At 51.7% G+C, this 20109-nt stretch overlaps 1 protein-coding gene across 1 annotated transcript; it reads left to right on the top strand.

Moving 5' to 3' along the window:
- Nucleotides 1–61: 61 nt before the first annotated feature.
- BRME1 (break repair meiotic recombinase recruitment factor 1) lies at nucleotides 62–18920 on the top strand. Its single transcript, XM_019746134.3, has 10 exons — nucleotides 62–166; nucleotides 455–518; nucleotides 1093–1144; nucleotides 4538–4712; nucleotides 7566–7647; nucleotides 7884–7988; nucleotides 11359–12624; nucleotides 15748–15836; nucleotides 17828–17920; nucleotides 18246–18920. Exons 3-10 carry the CDS (start codon nucleotides 1114–1116, stop codon nucleotides 18394–18396), a joined length of 1992 nt encoding a protein of 663 aa, XP_019601693.3. The 5' UTR covers nucleotides 62–166; nucleotides 455–518; nucleotides 1093–1113; the 3' UTR covers nucleotides 18397–18920.
- Nucleotides 18921–20109: the final 1189 nt, after the last annotated feature.

Below are 20109 nucleotides of genomic sequence, written 5' to 3'. Positions count from 1 at the left end.
CGGCAGGCAGTACGCAAGCGCGCATGCGCGCTGCGGGGCGCTGGAGGGTACCTCGGGTACGGGAAAGAGGCGGAGCGTGCGCAGGTGTGAGCGCAACGCTGGCATTGCGCATGCGCGCGGTTGGGTGTCGCAGTGAGCGGGAAAGAGGCGGACAGAGCTCGAGCAGGTGTGAGGGCTGCGGAGGCGGTGTCGGGTTTATTGCGTTCTGCCGCCACCTACGAGCTGCAGCCTCACCTGGTGGTCCGAGTCTGGGCAGTCCTCACGTTTCGGTGGTGGGGTCGCGTTAGTGTGGACCTGGTCACCGGAAGCCAGACCGCAGCGCTCGGACCTCTGGCCTTCCTAGCCCCTCAGCTTCAGACCCTGGGGCGGCCCAGCCTCCATGAGGGGCCAACTTGTTTTTTATTTTCTCCAAAATATTTCACGCAGATAATTTAACCGAATTATTCCCTAACAGCTCCAGGCAGACCTGCCTAGTTCCTGATAAGAACAAGCGGACTTAAAGAACTTCTCTGGCCCAGGTCGGTTTGGGCTTTTCCCACCACCAAGGCTGGAAGGAATTGCTCTGAGGTGGCTCCTTTCCTTTCAAGGTCCTCCGGCATCCCCCGAAGGAACCCCTGACTTTTTGAAGCACTCCAGGTGGCCCCTCTAAAGTCCCCAGATGACCCTGAAGCGCCCCCATTGTTCCCTCAAAAGTCCTCGGATGTCCCTGGAAGGGTCCCAAAAAAACCCAGCCTGGAGGGAGGAGCTTCACACAGGCTGCCCCAACTTAGGGGCTAGAGCCAGGGTCTCGAATGGTTCCCACGGAAGACACTCCTGCTCCACTCCTGCCTATGCACTCTCAGATCCTGGGCAGAAGATGGGCAATTCCCTTTTTACTATCTGCAGCATGGAGGAGGTTTGAGTTCTTACCCAGCCACGGCCCAAGGTCGCTATGATTCCCACCCTGTATCTATCCTCTTGGGGCCCGACTGACCCTCAGGCAGCCAGACGGGTTGAAGTGGGGCTGGGGTTTTCTGCCCTCAGCCAATATCACTAGGGTCCGTACCCAGAGAAAGGGACTTCTTGTAATGATGGTATTTTGCTCCTTTTCAGATTTCTCAAGGGAGGGATAAAATGAGTAAGAGGAAGAAGCTTCGGACCTCAGGTATTTGGATGTTCAAGTTGATCTCTTTATTGTTGCTTCTGCTCTTAGGAGGAATTTGGGCTTATTTATTGTAGAAATGCTAACATGACCACACCAGGCTCCTTTAAAACATGATTTAATACCCGCTAGTAAGAAAACTATAAATTATGGAGAAGTGCATAGAGTAGAAAGTGAAAGCTTTGTGGAGCTTTCTCCAGCCTCTGGTGGGGTCCCACACAGCCGAGGGAATGCCCTCAGGCTTCGTGGTGGGGTGTAGCCCCCATGCAGGCCCACTCTCAGAGGCCACCCCTGAACGGAGCTTGACATGCTGCAAGGCCATCTGGTGTGCGGCTAAGTGCTTCATTCTGGAACCAAAAACCTGGTTCCTCCCAGCTCTGCTGCTCACTGTGTGACGGCAGATGACTTACTCTGTGCCTGCTTTCCCCCTTCTGTAATTGGGATAATAAGAGCACCTCCTGGTGGTTCTCCACCTGGTGGGGGGAGGAATTTGCCCTCCAGAGGATATTTGGCAATGTCTAGAGACTTTTTGGTTTTCACAGTGAGTGTGTGTGTGTAGGGGCGGTGGTATTGGCATTTAGTGGGTCTAGGCCAGGAATCTGCTCAAAATCATAGCATGCACAGGACAGCCCCCACAACCCAGAATGATCCAACCCCAAATGTCAGTAGTGTCCCAGATATCGGTAGTGCCAAGGTTGAGAACCGCGTCCCGGAGCTCACATGTGGATCAGTATTTGTAACACACTGAGAAGAGACTCTACGTAGTCACAAATATATGCTGCTGTTATGATTATCCTTCCAGACTTAAAAAAAAAACAAACAACTTTTCATTTTGAAACAATTTTGGGCTTACAGAAAGTTGCAAAACTAGTTCAGAGGCCTGTGTCCCCTTTGCCCAGCTTCCCCCAATGGTAACGTCCATCATTGCCACAGGATGAGGACCAATCATACAGTACAGTATGAAAAAACAGGATGAACTTAGGTACACTACTTCTTCCGAACTTTTTCTGCGTATACACAAATGTAGTGTTTTTTGTTGGAAAATAGAATCATCACATGACACGCAGCTTCCATCTTTCACTTCATGGTGTATTGAGACCATCTCTGTCCATATACATACAGAATTTCCTCGTTCGAAAAGAAAAACACCCAATATTGCATAGTATAGCTCCATTACCCTGTCTATTGTCTAAGGTTACTCAAACATCTTAAAAGTTTATAAATTATTTATTTACTTAGTGCTTAATGAACTTAAGGAGTAGCCCTCATTTTTCCCCCAAAACGTGGGACTGAAAAGAAATTATCAACAGATTGAAAATATTTAGTGCAAAGATGAGCAACAGGCTGCTTGGAGACACAGGAATTTATCTGACCTTGGAGGGGGAAGCTGGGGACAGCCAGGCCCACCCACAGCAAGTCATTTGGGGCCTCTCTTGGCAATGGACTCCCCAGCTCAGTAGACCCCTGGGCTGGCCCAGAACAGCTGTTTCTGTGTGTCCTGGATGGAGTGGAGAGGGAGGAATACGATTCTGGCAGGTGGTGAAAGAAGCCCTTTCCCTCCCGATGTCTTTGGCCTTTGGTGTTGAACACAAGGTTCTGCCTTAGTTTTTCTTAAATTAGTCCTGTGGGGACAGATCACAGGAAGGAAATGGGAGGCTCTTCGCCTCTGTTGATATTTTTGCTTTTTATTTGGTACAAACGTCCATTAGCAAAGCAAGCTAGTGTTTGGGCATCTTAAGAAACCAAATAAACGAAGCTGCCATATTTTATCTTTTCTGGCAGACCACAAGGTGGGAATGTGTTTGTGTAAGAAACTCAATAGAGCCTTACGCTGCGTGCAGTGCTGGGGTGGGCACCTGAGGGAGGGGTGGGAGGCAGGTTGAGGATAAGAGCAAAGGGTGCAGCAGACTTAGTTCCTGCCCTTGACACCCTCAAGGTCTAGTGAAGGGAAAAAGAAAAATACTTCTCACGGAGAGAGCTAATTAAACACACAGCAGTGAGTTCAAGTTCTGAATGGGTACACATGAACCATAACTGACAGAATTAGAAGAAATTACAGGAAAGTCGCTGTGGTCTCATGGAACACAAACAGCTGAATAAATGCTGGGGAGGACCCTCAGCATTGGTGGTGTTGGGAGGAAAGGGAGGGTGCTTATACAATGGGTTTCTTTCAAGGTGTATAAGGAACTCCAGGAAGATCAGACTTGGCTCTCGCTTGTCTTTTGTCCTCACTGCCTCGTCAGCAGCATGGTACACAATAGCTGCTCAACAAATGCTGACGTACACTTAAGTGCTCAGTGGATATCTGAATCCATCCATTCTGGATTCCTTGGGCTGCATATGCCTCAGCTTTATCATCTGTAAGATGGGCATAACAGCAGGACCCTACCTCGAAGTTTTATCATAACACACTCAAGTTCTTAGGACAGTGTCTGGCATGGAAATCACAAGTCAACCCTTATTATTTGTTCATTGAATAAATGATTCTGTTGGGGCCAGATCTGGAGAGGTCTCACAAGCCAGCCACTATTGGCAATTTCTATGTAAGGGAGTTTCCTATGTCCAACAAATAGATGTTAATAAGCACCTTTAGGCTCTAAATTGCTCTTAGTGACGGGGAAGGTATTGCACAGATACAAGGGACCAAGTGGCATCTGAGACTTCACTTCCTTAGCACTTAATGACACTGGGCCCTAGTTTTCCCAGGATGTATATTCTTTAGGTGTTGTGGAAAACTAGAGTGGTTGGTACATAATTAAGTTGTATCTGTGTTTCCCGGGAAGTGATCTACACGTGTTTATTCAGCCATCTATCAAGTATTTATTGAGCTCTGACAGTGTACTAGATGCTCTTCTAGGCACTTGAGCCCCAGCAGAGAGTGAGATAGATGGATGAGGCCCGTCCTTGTGTGCAGCAGGCTGTAGTGGGGGAGACAAATGACCCAGTACATCGACAATTGCGGAAAAGCCATGAAGTGAATAAAATAGCATGGGTTTGAAAGGGGATGCTCTATAGAGAAGTCAGGGAATGGCCCCTCTGCAGGGATGTTTGAGCTAAGACCCGAAAAAATCAGTACACACCTCTCACCACTTCCCCAGAAAGATAGTAGGCTGGGCCAGGTGGTCTCGTGGTTTGACGCCAGGCCAGGCCATCTCAGGATTCGGACTCAGTATTGACCATTCCATAGATAAAAAGCCTTTGAATTCCATAGGCAGATAAATGATAGAACCTGGACGGGATTCCATCCCATCTCTCGCTCTCCAGGCAAGCGTCAGAACAGGGGTTTGCTGTCCTTGGAATAAACCTGCTCGCATTGCAGCAGTGCCCCTGCGGCTTTGGTTGTCTGCATGCTCTTGGCGTCCCCTACCCCTGTTTCTTCCTTTGTCTCTAAACCAGGAGAAGGAATCCATCCTCTGAAACCCCCAAAGAACCCAAGGCTCAGAGACTCTCATGGGATCCCCCAGAGTTCTGAGTTGGGCCCTTTGCGTCACCCTGAAGAGTCAGAAGGCAAGTCAGGACCTGCTCCTTCTGTAGAGCAGCGTGGGGAGGAACCAGGACAAGCGGCCTCCAGGTAGGTGGCTCAGAACATTCCAGCAAACCTCCCCATTGACAGTGGGCACAGCACAGCAGCCCAGTGAACAGGATGCAAAAGGGAGGGGACCAACATGACCCATCCAATGCCATGCCTCCCCCCCAGGGACTCGGAGTCTTTGGATTGTGCTTCTCAAAGCTTTCCTCCTGGGACTCTCTATCAAGAAAGGTCAATATGTTAGTCACAGGCAAGGAAAACCTTGAGTTTGTCAAGGTCACTTAGTTACAGAATGCAGCTTGTCCTGTCTGTGGGTCAAATCCATATTTATCTTACATTCCTTCTTGATCAAGAAGGTACTGAAGGAGTAGGTCTGTGAAATAATAACCCATAAAAGAGAATCAATATGTGGTAAGCAGCGTGCTAATAACAAACATCTTACACAGACCAGCTCATGCAGTCTCGCCACTGTGAAATAGGTTTTTATACCCATTTGAAAGATGAGGACTCTGAGGCTTCGAGAGAGCAAATGACTTGCCCAAGGCCACTGAGCTGGTTAAGGCAAGCTGCGGTTCTAGCTGTGTCTTGCTCCTGTGCTCTTAACCACTATGGTTTCCAAGTTCCCCTACCCTTTTTTTTTTCAGGAATGAATGTAATTAGCAGGTGGGGAAAAAGAAGGAACTGGAGAATAGTTTAGTCTGTTCACAGGGTTAAACCACCTGTAACTACAGCAGAGTAGAAAGGGATATTGTGAGTTAGGAGAAGGGGGGGTTCCTGCTCCCCGAAGCCTTCAGAGACGATGTCGTGGATTGGACTGCCAAAGTTTTTGAGTGAAAAATGTGTCTGACAACCGTTTTCAGTGGGTGCGGGGATGTGTCTGATCTCAGGTCCTGGCGGTCTTAGCACTTCAGGCAGCCCTGCTCTGTGTGTGATGTGAAGAGAGGGGCCACGTGTCACACCTAAGCCATTTTCCCAGACATGACAATGCCACTCTGCTCCTCGCTCCTGGACAGCCCAGCAGGACTGATGGGGTTACAGCCACTCTCCAACCTGCCACCTGTGTCCTTAGGAATAGTCAGAAGCCACAGAAGTAGGTTCCCACCATTTTGTTTTTGTTTTTTTAAAATGTTTTATTAAGAAATACCCTGTGGGGCCGGCCCAGTGGCTCCACGCTCCTAACTCCAAAGACTGCTGCTTCGATTCCCGCATGGGCCAGTGGGCTCTCAACCACAAGGTTGCCTGTTCAACTCCTCAAGTCCCGCAAGGGATGGTGGGCTCTGCCCCCTGCAACTAAGATTGAACGCGGCACCTTGAGCTGAGCTGCCACTGAGCTCCCAGATGGCTCAGTTGGTTGGAGCGTGTTCTCTCAACCATAAGGTTGCCGGTTCGACTCCTGCAAGGGATGGTGGGCTGCGCCCCTTGCAACTAGCAGTGGCAACTGGACCTGGAGCTGAGCTGTGCCCTCCACAACTAAGACTGAAAGGACAACAACTTGACTTGGAAAAAAGTTCTAGAAGTACACACTGTTCCCCTTCCCCAATAAAATCTTTAAAAAAAAAGAAAAGAAAAGAAATACCCTATGCGTAGACTATAATAGAAAAAGATCATAAAGCAGAGAAGCTTAACACATTTATGTTGAGAAATGAAATCTTGCCAGCACCCAGAAGCCACTCGAACAACCCATCCCAAATAAAATTTTCTAACAGACTCTTGCTAGCAGTATATAGACTTATTCTGTCTCCGTAACCTCTCCTGGCACAATTCAAGCCTACGCATTAGCATATATTCATGTTTTATCCTGTTCTACTTCCAGAGTTGAAATCATAAAATTTTGGTTCCAGATTTTGGTCTTTATTTATTTATTTTTTTACAATATACACGTCCACACTTATTTAAATATAATCATAACCTCACCAGTGTTTTTTTAAAGATTTAAATTGTAAGAGCAGTTTTAGGCTTACAATAAAGTAAAAGATACAGAAATTTCCCACATACTTTTTTGTCCTCACACATACATAGCCTCCCCATTATCACTCAACCAGGTACTTTTTTTTTTTTTTTAACCAAAGATCAACCTATATTGACACATCGTAATCACCCAAATTCCATAGTTTACCTTAGCGTTCACACTTGGTTTTGTGTATCCTGTGGGTTTGGACAAATGTATAATGATACGTATCCATCACTATTGTCTCATGCAGAGTATTTTCGCTGCCCTAAAAATCGTAGCCTATTCATCTCTCCCCCTGCCCCTGGCCACCACTGATCTTTTTACTGTCTCCATAGTTTGCCTTTTCCAGAATGTCGTATAGTTGGAATCATATAGTACGTGGCCTTTTCAGATTGACTTCTTTTAGTAATACACGTTTAAGTTTCCTCCATGTCTTTTCATGGCTTGATAGCTCATTTCTTTTTAGCATTGAATAATATTCCATTGTCTGGATATACCATGGTGTATTATCCACTGACCCACTAAAGGCCATCTCAGTTGCTTCCACCTTTTGGTAATTATGAATACACCCGTTTTTTAAGACACTGTTTCGCATATCTGCAACTTCCCTTCCTTAGAATTTGCAGAGTTGGGGGCTGCAGTGCCAGTCCAAGGGAGAATTCTTGTTCTTACTTCAGGAGCCAATGGGATTATAAGGGTAAAGTGCTGCCAGCGCACGAAGCTTGGATTCTAGACTTGGGACTCCACACCCTTCTTGGAGTCAGATGTTCCCCAGGGTACTGCTCCCGTCCTCCATCCCACCCTCTCTCATCAGGTGCTCCAGGGCCTTCTTTCCAGGAGGTTCTGAGCACTACTTTGCCTTTGGACTTCCTTGTCTGTCCCACTGTGCACATTGACAACATTGGAGAACTCCAGAACTTCCTGTTTTGTTTTTCTCCATCCAGTTCCCCGGATAAGGAAACAGGCGCTTCCTCCATGCTCCTTGGACAACCAGAAAGGGAGTCAATTTCCTTTCCTTCTTCCCAGGTGAGCCTGTTTTGTAGCCTTGCCGATGTGCAAACGACACTGCCCCCTTGAGCTGCAGGTCCTGCCTCCATTCACCCTCGGAGCCAACAAGGGCTGGTGAGAGTGTGCCCTGGAGATGGAGGGCAAAGGCCATGTTTGCAGCTGTAGGAAAGAAACTGGTTTTGGTGTTTTGTTTCTTTCAAGTCTTCATTCCTCCTTATCTTTATTGCTGCTTTGTTCTTGTATCTGGTTCACAGAACTCAGTTGGGAGGTTTGTCCCCCAGTTTGCAAAACCCAGGAAGACAGTGACAAGACAAGCAGCTACGAGAGAAGAGGACCTTGGAAGTGGGGCCTTTAGCCTGGTAAGACCCTAAAACCGGCAGGCTGAGCCCCATGAATGTGCAGCCCCTTGGCTCAGCCGTGGCAGCGGAGTTTGACTTTGGCAATGGCCAGATCTGTACCTCTCCACACCCCCTTTGTGAGTGGCTCGCACTACGGATGTCTCTGTACTGCAGGTGCTGTGCAGGCAGCTCACAGGCCCTCGAGAGCTGCTCTGGACAGCTGTGCCTGCCCCGAAGCGCTCAAGTCCGGCACCCTCTGCCCACATGGCGTGAGAGTTAGTAAAACTCAGACAGGAAGCCCGTGTTCTGTCCTTGAACCCCTTTGGCTTCTCAGAAGCTTTTTTGTGAGTTGGGTTTGGGGGGAGTCTTACAGTGTTCTCTCTTGTCCTTGCCACCATCAGCTCTGGGGGTGACAATATCTGGCAAAACACACCCCTTAAAACGGGAGTGGGGGTGTGCCCAGCAGCTGTGTTTATAATCGCCCTCAACTGGGAATACCTTCAATATCTTTCAACAGCTGGAGAATGGTTGAACAAATCACGGTCTATCCAAACCATGAACACAACCCAGTAATAAAAAAGGAACAAACTAGTGGCACACACAACTACCTGGGTGGATCTCCAGGACGTTAGAGGGAGTAGGAAAGGCCAATCCCAAAGGTTTATATGCTGTAGGGTTCCATTTACAGCACATTATTGACATGACAAAATCAGACGTGTTGGGTAGACACATGGTGGCCAGGGTTGGAGATGGGATGGCTGACGTGGGATAGAGGCGAGTGTGGGTACAAATGGCAATGCCAGGAATCTTTGTGTTGGCATCTTTTCAGTATCTTAACTGTGTTGGTGGAGCCACAGCCTCCACGAGTGTGAGAACCATATAGAACTTAATACACATACGAATGGGAGAGCCGAATAAAGTCGGGAACCTTAGTGATGTCAACATGCCTGTGATACGGTAGTTTTGTTATGTAAGATGTTACCACTGGGGCAAACTGGGTAAGGAGCAAAAGGGATCTTTTCACATTATTTTTCACAAATGCACATGAATGTACAATGATTTCACAAAAAGTTTAATTTTTTAAAAAAGGGAGTGATCGTTTTACTGTCAGTCAGGAAAAGCAGCATATCACTTGGCAGACAGGTTGCCGGTGGCTTCACTGAAGCCGTATGGACACGCTGTGACCTTCAGTGGTCTGACATTTGCACTGCAGACCCTGACCCTCTCCTAGAAAAGTGGCCCTGATCAGTGCAGGGAGGTAACTGTGGGGGAGGGTCCCCCAGCGCTAAAACTACAAAAGCAAGAGGGGAGCAGCTGCTGTCAGTAGGTACCTAGAGTTGCAAACCTTAGTACCTAGGTATGGAATTTATCCGCAGTCCAGTTTGAAGGGAGAGCTGATGGCACACGTGTGAGAAGAAGGGGGACGTTGGGTTGACTCTCTTGTTTAGGGCCTGAATAGATTGAAGAATGGAGTTGCTGTTAGTGGAGACAGGGAGATTCTCAGGGGGTGCTCAGGAGCTCGTGTGGTTGTGTCACATTGGGGATGACCAGACAAAGCCAGGTGGAATTGTCAGATACGTGCATCTAGAGGTGGGAGAGCTGGGCTGCAGTGACTCTGCAGGTTTAGGCCTGAGCACGTGGAGGATCAAGCTGCCATCTAGCCCGGGATGATACTCTGTGTCCCAGATAGAACCATCCTCTCTCCCTGAGCCTGCTCTGGTCATCTTCCACCTCCTTTAGGGACTTTTCACTTCTCTCTTCCTCTCTTTTAACCTTTTATCATGAAATAATTAGAGACTTATAAGAAGTTTCAAAAACAGTATAGACCCAGGTGTTCACTGATGGATGAATGAATAAACAAAATGGAATATTATTCAGCCTTAAAACGGAAGGAAATACTGATTCATGCTACAACATGGATGAACCTTGAAAACATTATTCTAAGTGAAAGAAGCCAGTCACAAAAGACCACGTATTTTATTATTCCAATTATACGAGGAACTTAGAGTAGTCAAATCATAGACAGTGTAGAATAATGGTTGCCGGGGCTGGGAGGGGCAGAGCAGGGAGTTAGTGCTTAATGGGAACAGAACTTCAATTGTACAAGACGAAAGAGCTCTGGAGATGGATGGTGGTGATGGCTGCACAGCAGTGAGAACATGCTTAATGCCACTGAGTTGTCCACTCAAAAATGGTTCAAATGGTGAATCTTATGTTGTGTGTATTATACCGCAGTTTAAAAACAAAACAGCATAGGGAGGTCCCTGGGTTTCCTCCTCTGGCTTCCCCTCGTGGTAACGTCTTTCGTAACGATAGTCCATCGCCAGCACCAGGCAGCTGACACTGGTATGGTCCACAGGCCCCCTTGATTTTTGTATCCCTGACCTCCACGTGCCTGGTCCTGCTGGGGAGGAGGAGCTGGTGGAAGGAAGGATTCCTGTGCTTCCAGTTCTCCCTTCAGCCCCTGGCACAAAGCTCTGTCCCATACTGGTACAGTAGTTCCTCCTTACCCACGGTTTTTCTTTCCAAGGTTTCTGTTACCTATGGTCAACTGTAGTCTGAAAATATTAAACGGAAAATTCCAGAAATAAACAATTCAGAAATTTTAAATTGCACATCGTTCTAAATAGCGTGATGAAATTTCACACTGTCCTGCCTGGAATGTGAATCCTCCCTTTGCCCAGTGTCTCCACGCGGTACATGCTCGCTGTCCGGGAGCCACTTAGTAGCCGTCTTCATTGTCAGATTGACCGTCACAGCCTCGTAATGCTTGTGTTCAGGTCACCTTTATTTTACTTAATAGTGGCCTCAAAGCCATGCATATAACTTCATTACAGTATATTATAATTCAATTTTTATTGTTAATCTCTTACTATGCCTAATTTAAGGCATTCCCCTATGTGTAGGGGAATGAAACATAGTACAGTGGTACCTCGGTTTTTGAATGTCTCTGTTGACGAACATTTCGGTTTACGAATGCTGCATATTGTATGGATCTATGGTGTCATTAGATAGTAAAATTCATGCTAAATTTGCAGTTTTAGGGGTTGATTTTAAAGGTCTGGAACGATTAATCCATTTTGCATTTACTTTCTATGGGGAAACCTTGCCTCGGTCTTTGAACATTTCAGAATTCCAACAGTCTTCCGGAACGGATTACGTTCGAAAACCAGGTACCACTGTATATATAGGGTTTGGCACTATCCACAGTTTCTGGCATTCACTGGGGCTCTGGGAATGTGTCCCCCGTGGGTAAGGGTGGACTACTATACTGATCCCTTCGGTCGTCTGCACAGCATCTGAGACTTTGTACAGGGGCAGTAACAAATAGAAAAATCTTTAGAGCAGTTGATTGTTGAAGGCCCAAGGCTGAGTCTTCCTCTCTCCACAGGAAACACTGCCAGAGCCCAGTGTGCAGCCGGCAGGAAGCCAGTCTTGGGAGGAGTCCCCAGGTCTCACTGTCTGGGAGGCCAGGGAGCCGGGAGACCAGACCCAGGCAGGTGGCACCTGCTCTGAGCACGACGTCCACAACCCTGTAACACTTGTGTCCAGCAGGGCAGAGTCTCAGCCTGAGGTCTCCAATGACGCCTCTCTAGCACGGGGGACAGTGGCCTTGGCCTCAGAGAGGGCCAGCCAGCACCACCTGTTGGAGCAAGGAACCAACTTGCCAGACTGTGGAAGCACAGAGAGGGGTGGGGTTCCCGGTGCTTGTGGCCAGAAAGGGCTTCAACCGAGCAGTGATGCTGAAGAGAAGGAGCCAGACCAAGGAGCCCCACAGGAGGAAGGTGGCCAAGGAGGAGCAGGTGCTGACCAGGACGAAGGAGACAGCATCCTGGCCACTTGGGATCCAGAGCCCCGATCTGTGGCCCAGGGCCCCCCTGACCTCATGCAGACACTCAGCAGGGCTGGCTGCGCAGCAGAAGGGAGCTGTAGCAGCCCAGGACACTCCTCCCTTATGACCATTGTCCTCACAGACATGAGCACAGACACCAGCAAGCCAAAACAGAGGGCTCTGGGGATGGCTGGGCCCAGGGGGCAGGCGAACGCCAGGACACCTGCCTCTCTCAGTGGGGAGGCCCCTGCTGGAGGCCATCGCGGGGCACTGCTCAGAGGCGTGCCTCTCGCTGGGGAGACCTTAGGCATAGGGGAGGCAGCGGGGGAAGCTAAGCCCGCTAGTGATGTCCCAGGGGGCCCTGCTCTGGCTCATGGAATTCGAGAGCCCACAACAGGCGCTGGAGGTGTCAGCCCTGTAGCCTCCGAAATGGGCCCAAGTGTTGCTCAGACACAGGTGCCGGGCCCGGATCAAGAAGGGCTGGGAGGTTTGTGTGCACTGCCTTTGCCATCGCAGCCCTCAGGTGAAAAGGCAGCTGAGTTAGGTAGCCAGAGCCAGGAACAAGACCTTGGGGGGCTCAGTCTATCCCTTGGAGCATCTGCTCTGCCAGTGCACAGAGAAGCAGTGGATGGCCCTCCCCTGGATGCCAAGGCCTCCCAGGACAGCCCAGACGCTCTTGAAGGCCCGGTAGGCCAGCCTAACAGGCCTGACTCTGAAGATCAGGCCGCTGGGGGGGTGTCCCCAGCCATGGAGCTCGACTTCCTACCAGACAGCCAAATACAGGATGCCCTGGAAGCTCCCGACTTTGAAACCCCACTTGAGCAGGTAAGAGCATCTCCAAGTTACAGCCAGACCATGCCAGGGCCGGCGCCAGGGGCCACAAGCCCTCTCCCAGACTGTCCAGTAGTGGGGGGAAGAGGGAGTGTGTGGCAGTCTTACACAGCACGTGAGTCTAGGCGTCCCAAGTCTTGCAGCTTCCATGGGTGTGGAGGCCGTGATTTTCCGGAAAGGAAAGACCTGCCTGTCCATGAGGGGCCTGTCCCAAACATACACATGGAATTTTGTTTTTCTGCTGGAATTTGTAGGGACTTTGCTTACTTCTGGGATCTGCCTGCCTGACGGGTGGTGGGAAAGCTGCCTAATGAGCCTCTGCCGGCTGAGGCATTGACCTGTCAGGGCTGGTGGCAGCCTTGCATCGGCCCCGCTCCCGGGGGAGGCGCCACATCCCTGGCTGGTGGCACACCTGAGCCTGGGCTAAGTGCTGGCAGGGGTCCCCTGGGAGGTAGGCGGTTCTCTTTCCACACACTGGGTTCGGCAGAGAGGCTGAAGAAGGTTGGGCACCTGCCTACAGTGACACAGCCGAAGGGGAGGAGGCTGGGTCTGCGTCCAGGTCTGCCTGATTCTACGACTGCGCCTCAGCCGTCCTGTCCTGGAATGTGGTCCCCGACTCCCTTTACCATTGTTGGCCCCCATTTCTTCAGCCATCCCTGTTGAGATGATTTTTTAAAAGTTCATTCAATGCATGCTTATGGAGAGCCTGCTCTGTGCCAGGCGTGAGCACATCAGGTGTGGTCCCTGCCCCTGTGAGGTTTTCCATGCCACTGTTCCTGCCTGCCTCTCCCAGAGGAAGCATTTAGGTAGCACTTATATCCTACCATTTTGGCACTTCAGAGTCTTCATGCAACACAGCCCCAAAAGACAAGCACAGGAGTTCATCTGGTGCCCAGTTGAAGAAAGCCATCTGTTCTGAGCGTGGAAGGGAATGTGGCTGGGTTGAGCGAACGTGGGTGTACTCTGCACCGCCCTCCTGTTTTTGGCCCTTCACAATGTTCGCCTATGAGGTGATTGCAGACCTGGCCTACCCTGCCACGTGTGGGCTGTGGCTCTTCATGCCACCAGTTTCGTGATCACCAGACAAGCAAGATCATGGAAAGTAGGTCACAGTGCAGTTTAGGCCTAGAGTTTGAACACCGTCCCCTGGATAGGTAGGCGTTCAGGTGCTGGCAACAGCTGACATTGGAGAACTGGAGCCTTGTTTCTTGAAAAATGCAAACCCTTCACTTGGAAATAAATGCCGCCTATGTTACCCCCAGTCTCTGGTCTTTGGGGCAGTGGCTAAGGGAGAAGGCTGGTGAAGCAGTTGAGACATTTGGTGGCATCCAGCAGGCAAAGGAGTGAGCCGTTTCCGGACAGGTTGCCAGACAGGCTGCCAGCGACTGTGTGCTTGGAAAACAGTCCGCAGTGTGGGGTCCCTGGACAGACAGCCAGTGGTCAGACCTGACAGGCCCCCAGAGGAGTAGGCACTGCCTTGACCAGGCGGCCGATGCCCGGGCATGTTTGATTTCGACATTGGGCGTTCCCGAACAAGTCAGGGCAACCAGGCTCAAGCAGGTTCCCATGGGAAGGTTCTGGATGGTACTTGGCAGGAAGGCCATGTGGTCAGGGACCCTTGGGAACAGAGCGCAGATGGATGGAGAGCAGCAGTGCTACCTCCCACCAACGGGCCCTCCACCTCACCAGCCGCAGCTGTGAGCACCACTTCGGAGGAGGCCCCTCGGAGACTCAGGTTCCACAGCAGTGACAGACAGGTTTCAAACCCAGGTCCCCTCATGGGAAAGTGCGGTGTTTTCATCTCATAACAACTCCCTTGGGGTGTGACACTCACCCTGAGCCAGTAGAGCCTCTGTACGGTGCTGAAGGAGCATCATTTCAAAAGCTGATTGCGGGTCCCTCAGGCCTCCAGCAGTGGCCCTGGCATATTCAGTGTGAGGACCACATCTGTCGTGACATTTATACAACCCTGGTGGGAGGGAGGATAGTCCTCATGGCCAGGAACAGTGGGGTGAGTTGGGTGAATATATGACATCGAATTGTGTTTTAAGTCAGAGTCACCTCCATGAAATAGCCAGATGCTAGGAGACGCTGTGTTGTCTACAGCAGGTGTCCCAACTGGCACTGCTGGCATCTAGGGCCAGGTCATTCGTTCTCTGTGGTGGGGTGGTCCTGCGCACGTAGGGCATGGAGCAGCATCCCTGGGCTCCACCCATCGGATGCCAGTAGCACCCCCTCCCCCAGTGTGACAACCAAGACATTGTGAAGTGTCTTCTGGGGGCAGAGTCATCCCCAGGTGAGAGCCGCTGGGCTACGGGTATTTCTTCATGTCTGGTCCTTTGGATTCAGAGACCCCTTTGCAAGTGCAGCTCAACCCTCCCCCCCTCCCCCCATGCCCCTCAGGGAAGAGGGGCTCCGTTTGGAAAGGATGTCCCTAGAACAGGTTCCCCACCCCAGGACTTCGGTCTCCTTAGAAGAGGCCTTGGGCAGGCTGCCCCACCTCAGCCTTTTTGCCTCTTTCAGAGATGTACGAGTATATCACCTCCATGATTGAGCTTGACATTTTCCACAAAAATTAAACCACCATTGACATTTAGAAACTTAAGCTCCTCGGGGTTATCTGGCTCGCTCCCCTATTAATTATGAATTTTTCCCTTGCAATATATTTTCAAAATCATTTTCTGACATAAAATGCATGGCTTATCTGGCCAACCTCTTCTCCTTGACACCAGATGCCCACTTTGCTGCAGTGGCCACCACTAGGGGTCTTCTCTACCCTTCTGGACGCTATAAGACAAGAGGGAGACAGGACTGTAGCACAGTTGTCAGGAACAGAGAAGTGTGGACAGAGCCACCTCCGGACACAGACCAGTCTGTCAGAAGGTGCAGGCCCAGGGGAGGACCCCAGGGTTGCCCTGTCAGCACTTTTTCTGGGGGAGAAGGCACAAGCAGCCCCGGCTGGTAACACAGGTCTGGGTGTCACTTTTCCTCTGCAGGAGTACCCGCTTTGGTGTTGCCAGTGTGGCCAAGGGGAAGTGAGACGTCCCCTGCATGACTTTTCATTCCCTGTGCAGGGCTCGCCCAGCTAGACTGTTTATACCTGTGCTCTCTTTCCAGTTGTTTCCTGCAGGGAGCAGCCTGGGTCCTTGCTGGGCTAGCACCAGTCCACTCGCTGATGGAGGCCACCTTACCAAGGCCCAGCCCAGGTAGGCTGGGTGAGAGGCTCCCCAGGGATCCTTGCATCAGTGCAAGTCCTCCCGTCGTTCCTGGGGGGGTGTAGCATGGCTTTTCTGGCACTGGAGCCCCCATGCTCTCTTTCCCCCCAGTCCTATCAGCTCCCATTCTGCTATTGAGGGTGATGAGGGAGCCCCAGCTCTCCAAACCAGTAAGGGAGCTGAGCCCCGTCTTCCCAACTGCGTGCGTCCCTTGCTCCACACAAGTGAAGAACTAGTGACCAGCCATTTGCACCCAAACCAGCCTATCTCCCCAAGAGCCCTGGGGTGGTAACCCCCTCCCAGTTCCGTGGTTTGTTTGAATGTAGTATGTACGTTTTTCTGGAGAGAGTGTTCAGCGCTTTCCCTGAATCTCCTCGGAGGGGAGGCGACCCTGACAGGGCTAAGGACCATTGGCCAAGACCATCTTGGGCGGTCCCAGTTCTGACACACAGTGGGCCCTCCAGGCTCTCCGATGTGTCCTGTCTCCTCGCTTCCTAATGGCTCTGTGCTCCTGGGCCGGCCACCAGTGCACTGCCCCTCCACCCAACCCTTGTGTGTGTGGGTGTGTGGGGGGGTTCCTATCCCCTCGCCCCAGACCCTGTCACATTCCATCACCTCCTGTCCTTTCTCCCAGCCCCGCCGGGGGTGAGCACCATCCTCTCCTGTTACCTCGTACTTGAACCGGCTTCTGCAGAGGCGGCAGCTTGTCAATTATTTATGGCCAAGTTTCTGTTTCTGTCTGACAAGTGTGGAGGAGGGACTAGGGGTGCAGCCCTTAGCTGAGTTTCTCTCTTCCTCCTCTTCATCCCCCTCCTTGAGGTAGAAGGTGGAGCATTTTTGCCTCTTGCCCTTGTACTCTGTCACTAGTACCTGATGTACCACTTGTACACACACACGCACATATACACCCTGCACGGGAACCAGAGGCAGTTTAGTCAAAGGGGTCCCACTATGGTTTGAACAAAGAGGAGGGAGATTCGTGTCTCAATCTCTGATGGCTTCACTGGGCCGATGCAACCCCACATGGAATCTGGAAGCGCCCAGGGCAGGTCCTGGGGTTGGTGACCCATGATTGAGTGAGAGACACTGGAGAGCCTAAGGCCTGAGCCAGCCAGCCACCTCGGGGTGACCGAGGCAGGTGGAGCAGAACCAGAGATTCTGTAGTGACAGCCCAGGAGGTGCTGCCAGGCCTGGGGTGTGGTAGGCTTTGGGGAGAGCTGTTGGTGGGAGGCCGGGGGGCCACCCTCTGCCAGCACTCGCAGGCCGCACACATTAGACAATAGTGGGTGCTGCAGCACAGCCACCCCTCCCAGAGATGTTAACACCATCCAGTGCCAGCTCTTCCAGGAACTGCCCTGGGCACTGTGGGACAGGACAAAACACGGAGCTTTGATCTAGTGTGTTGGGTGGAGCAGGCGGGCTGAGAAAGAGACAAGCAAATTAAGTAGATGGCCCAGTGTTAGGGAGAAAAAGACTGGGGAGGGGGTTAAAATTTTAACTCAGTGATCAGGGAAATCCCATTCCTCCTACCCCCCCCCCCCCAAAGGAGACATTTGGGAAAGAACATTCCAGAGCCCTAAGAGGTGCTTAGGGGAAGGCAAGCAATTAAGTATGTCTGGAGCAGGGGAGAGGGATAAAAGGGAGGGGTGGCGTCTGGGCACTTGGCAGAGGGTGCAGTGGGCCAGTTTTCCATTTTCACACACACCCCCAGGCTACATGGGAGACAAGCTGAGGGGCAGGAGCTGGGGAACCAGGGAGCCTGTGGCAACAGTCCACCTGAGGGCAGCTGCAATGGGGAGAGGTGGCTGGATTCTGGGTGTGCTTTTGACAGAAGAGCCAACTGGGTTGGCCGGCAGAGCCTCTGCCCATGGTGGCTGAGTATCTGAAAAAGCAGGCAGCTCAAGGCCCCGCGAAAGCCCCCAGGATGGTGTTTGGCACAGCTGTGTGCTGAGGTCGGGCCTCTTGTCTTCCTTTCCTGCCAGCACCTACGAAGGCCTCAAGCCCTGTGAAGCTGCCAGGATGGAGGATGCAACAGATACTGTTCGCGGTCTCGTCATCGAGCTCTCCAACCTGAAGTAAGGGCTGGGGCGCGGATCCACAGGGAACACAGGACACACAGCAGGCAAGGGGCCCAGGGGGGTGGGGGTGGGGACCAATGGGGCAGCAAAAAGGATGCCCCCCAGGGGCCCAGGCCACCCAGCAAGGGGCTTCCCCATCCTTTGCAGAATGGTTAGGTTCTGAAGAGGGGCTGGGACGGTCACAGCCTCCTCTGTAACAGGCTGCTTCTGACTGTGCATGTGTGTCTGCATATGCCTGTGTGTGTGACGAGTGTGCATGAGCGTGTGACCAGCAGTGTGAGGTGCATCCTGCTCTGGCTCACTCAGTGCTGTTTCTGCGCAGCCGGCTGGTCATGACCACCCATCGGGACCTGGAAGCCTTCAAGCGCCTCAACTACTGGAAGGCCAAGCCTGTGGTGAAAGCCCCCCTACCCTACACATCAAAGGGGGCCGGGACTGTCCCTCATGGGGAACCATCCTGGAAGGGCTTGTAGATGCTTCTAAACAGGGAGCTGGGGACCTACCCCTCCCATGGATATGCGTATTTCCTTGGAGCCTTGGCCCCCAGAGGTGCCCGATGTTCCTGCTGAACAGCTGGCAACCGTCCCTCAGTAGACCCTGAAAAGCCTGCAATCCCTGAGGCTTCCCCTAGTATTTTGTTACCCCCAAGATGCTCCAGCGGGTCCTAGTGGGTCGTGGAAACTGCCCTTCAGCCAACCTGGAAGTCAGCTTCCCCTGGGAAACCCTGGCGGCCCCTCTGAGTCTACAGCCTCCCTCTGGAGTCTGTATGGGGAGGGAACCTGGAGGAGGCGGGCTGCAGCCCCAAAAGCAGGGCCCAGAGCCACCCAGATATTTATCTGGGTTTGCAAATTTTGGCTCCTTTAAATGTGGTTATGGCAGGTTCAGAATTTCTTTCCTGGAGGAGAAAAGGGCGCCCTTTGTTGCTTGTATGTTTGTCTTTCTCCAGATTTCCATTTTATCTCTTCTGGGAAGACCATTAAATGATTCTCTAGTGAGGCCCCAGGACCTGCTGTTTTAGGGCTTGGAGTGTTCATATCCCTTGACGTTCTGCCCACAAACCTCTCTAATCGCCTCTTTCCCCTTTTACTTCGTATCCTCCCTGAGAAGGCCAGGAGCTACTGCTGGGACACAAATCAGGGGGTCCTTGCAAGTTCCCAAGTGGGTCGGATTCCCCAGGAGCAGATGGCTGTGTGTGCCCATGGAGCTGCACACACCGTCTCTGGGTCAGTGAGACCACAAGACGTCTACCTGGAGGGTTTGCTTTCAGTGCTCAGTGGCCTCGCCTGTCCTCTGTGAGACAAGCTGCTTCGAGGCCTCAGCCTGGGAGGAGGCAGTCCTGGCGGGTCGTTACGATGCAGACATGGTATAGGGGTGGGCGCTGCACAGCTCATGCCCAGCAGGCCTGGCCATTGCCCCCGTGGCAGCATCACAAGCAGCCCCAGCCACTGCCGTCAAATCCACTTTCCAGAAAACAGTGCTTCTGTCAAATTGGTCACCGCCATGTGGACTGGACCTGCCTCTTTATTACTTGTTTTGTCTGTGCCCCCCCCCGCCAGCACCCAGACTCCTAGGGCCATGGCAGGGCACCCCTCCTACTGCCTTCTTACACCCAGAGAGACCCCATGCAGGAGAAGAGTGAGTCGGGTCAGGGTCCCCCACTGCCTCTCTTTCCTTGACACTATCAGGGCACGCTAGTTAGTCCGGCTCCCTTGGTTGAGTCCTGGCAACTCTTGCTTATGCCATTAGCAGTTTGAAACAACTGGCGGTTGCTGGGATGTCGTGTCCCCAACTCAGTTTGAAGACCCGTGGAGCTGCTAAGAAGCCCTCCTCTGTCTTTCTGCTCCTATCTCCCCTCCAAGCCTAGGCAGCAGGCTGTCTTCAAAGACAGGCTCCCATCCCAGGCTCCCCTCCTTGGTGACCTCAGGTCCCAGTTCAAGGGCAAAGGGGATCTGCATAGTCCAAATCCTGCTGCTGCCCAACACTGAGAGCCTGTGTGGGCTGGGGGCAGAGGCCAGCTCTGGGTTTGGGGGAGGAATGGGGATAGACAGCTACTGCCCTCTGGAGGCCAAGGAAACAAGCTCTGGCAGTAAAGGGCAGATGGGTGGGGGCTCCTCTGAGCGCAGCCTCCCAGGAGAACTGGATCCCTATTCCTAGGTGGGGAGGGATCTCTCCTTACCATTCCTGCC

This window comes from Rhinolophus sinicus, chromosome 15 (assembly GCF_057876585.1).
Source record: "Rhinolophus sinicus isolate RSI-liver-muscle chromosome 15, RSI-T2T, whole genome shotgun sequence".
Classification (NCBI taxonomy): Eukaryota; Metazoa; Chordata; class Mammalia; order Chiroptera; family Rhinolophidae; genus Rhinolophus; species Rhinolophus sinicus.
Note: the sequence above shows the minus strand (reverse complement) of the source record. Positions and strands in the feature narration are given on the sequence as shown.

What these genes read in the sequence shown, in the direction of transcription:
- BRME1 (XM_019746134.3), top strand. Translation starts at nt 1,114, where the DNA reads ATGAGTAAGAGGAAGAAGCTTCGGACCTCAG. An exon ending in GAAGAAGCTTCGGACCTCAG is followed by an intron (nt 1,145 to 4,537) that starts GTATTTGGATGT and finishes TCTCTAAACCAG; the next exon opens with GAGAAGGAATCCATCCTCTG. An exon ending in ATCGAGCTCTCCAACCTGAA is followed by an intron (nt 17,921 to 18,245) that starts GTAAGGGCTGGG and finishes GTTTCTGCGCAG; the next exon opens with CCGGCTGGTCATGACCACCC.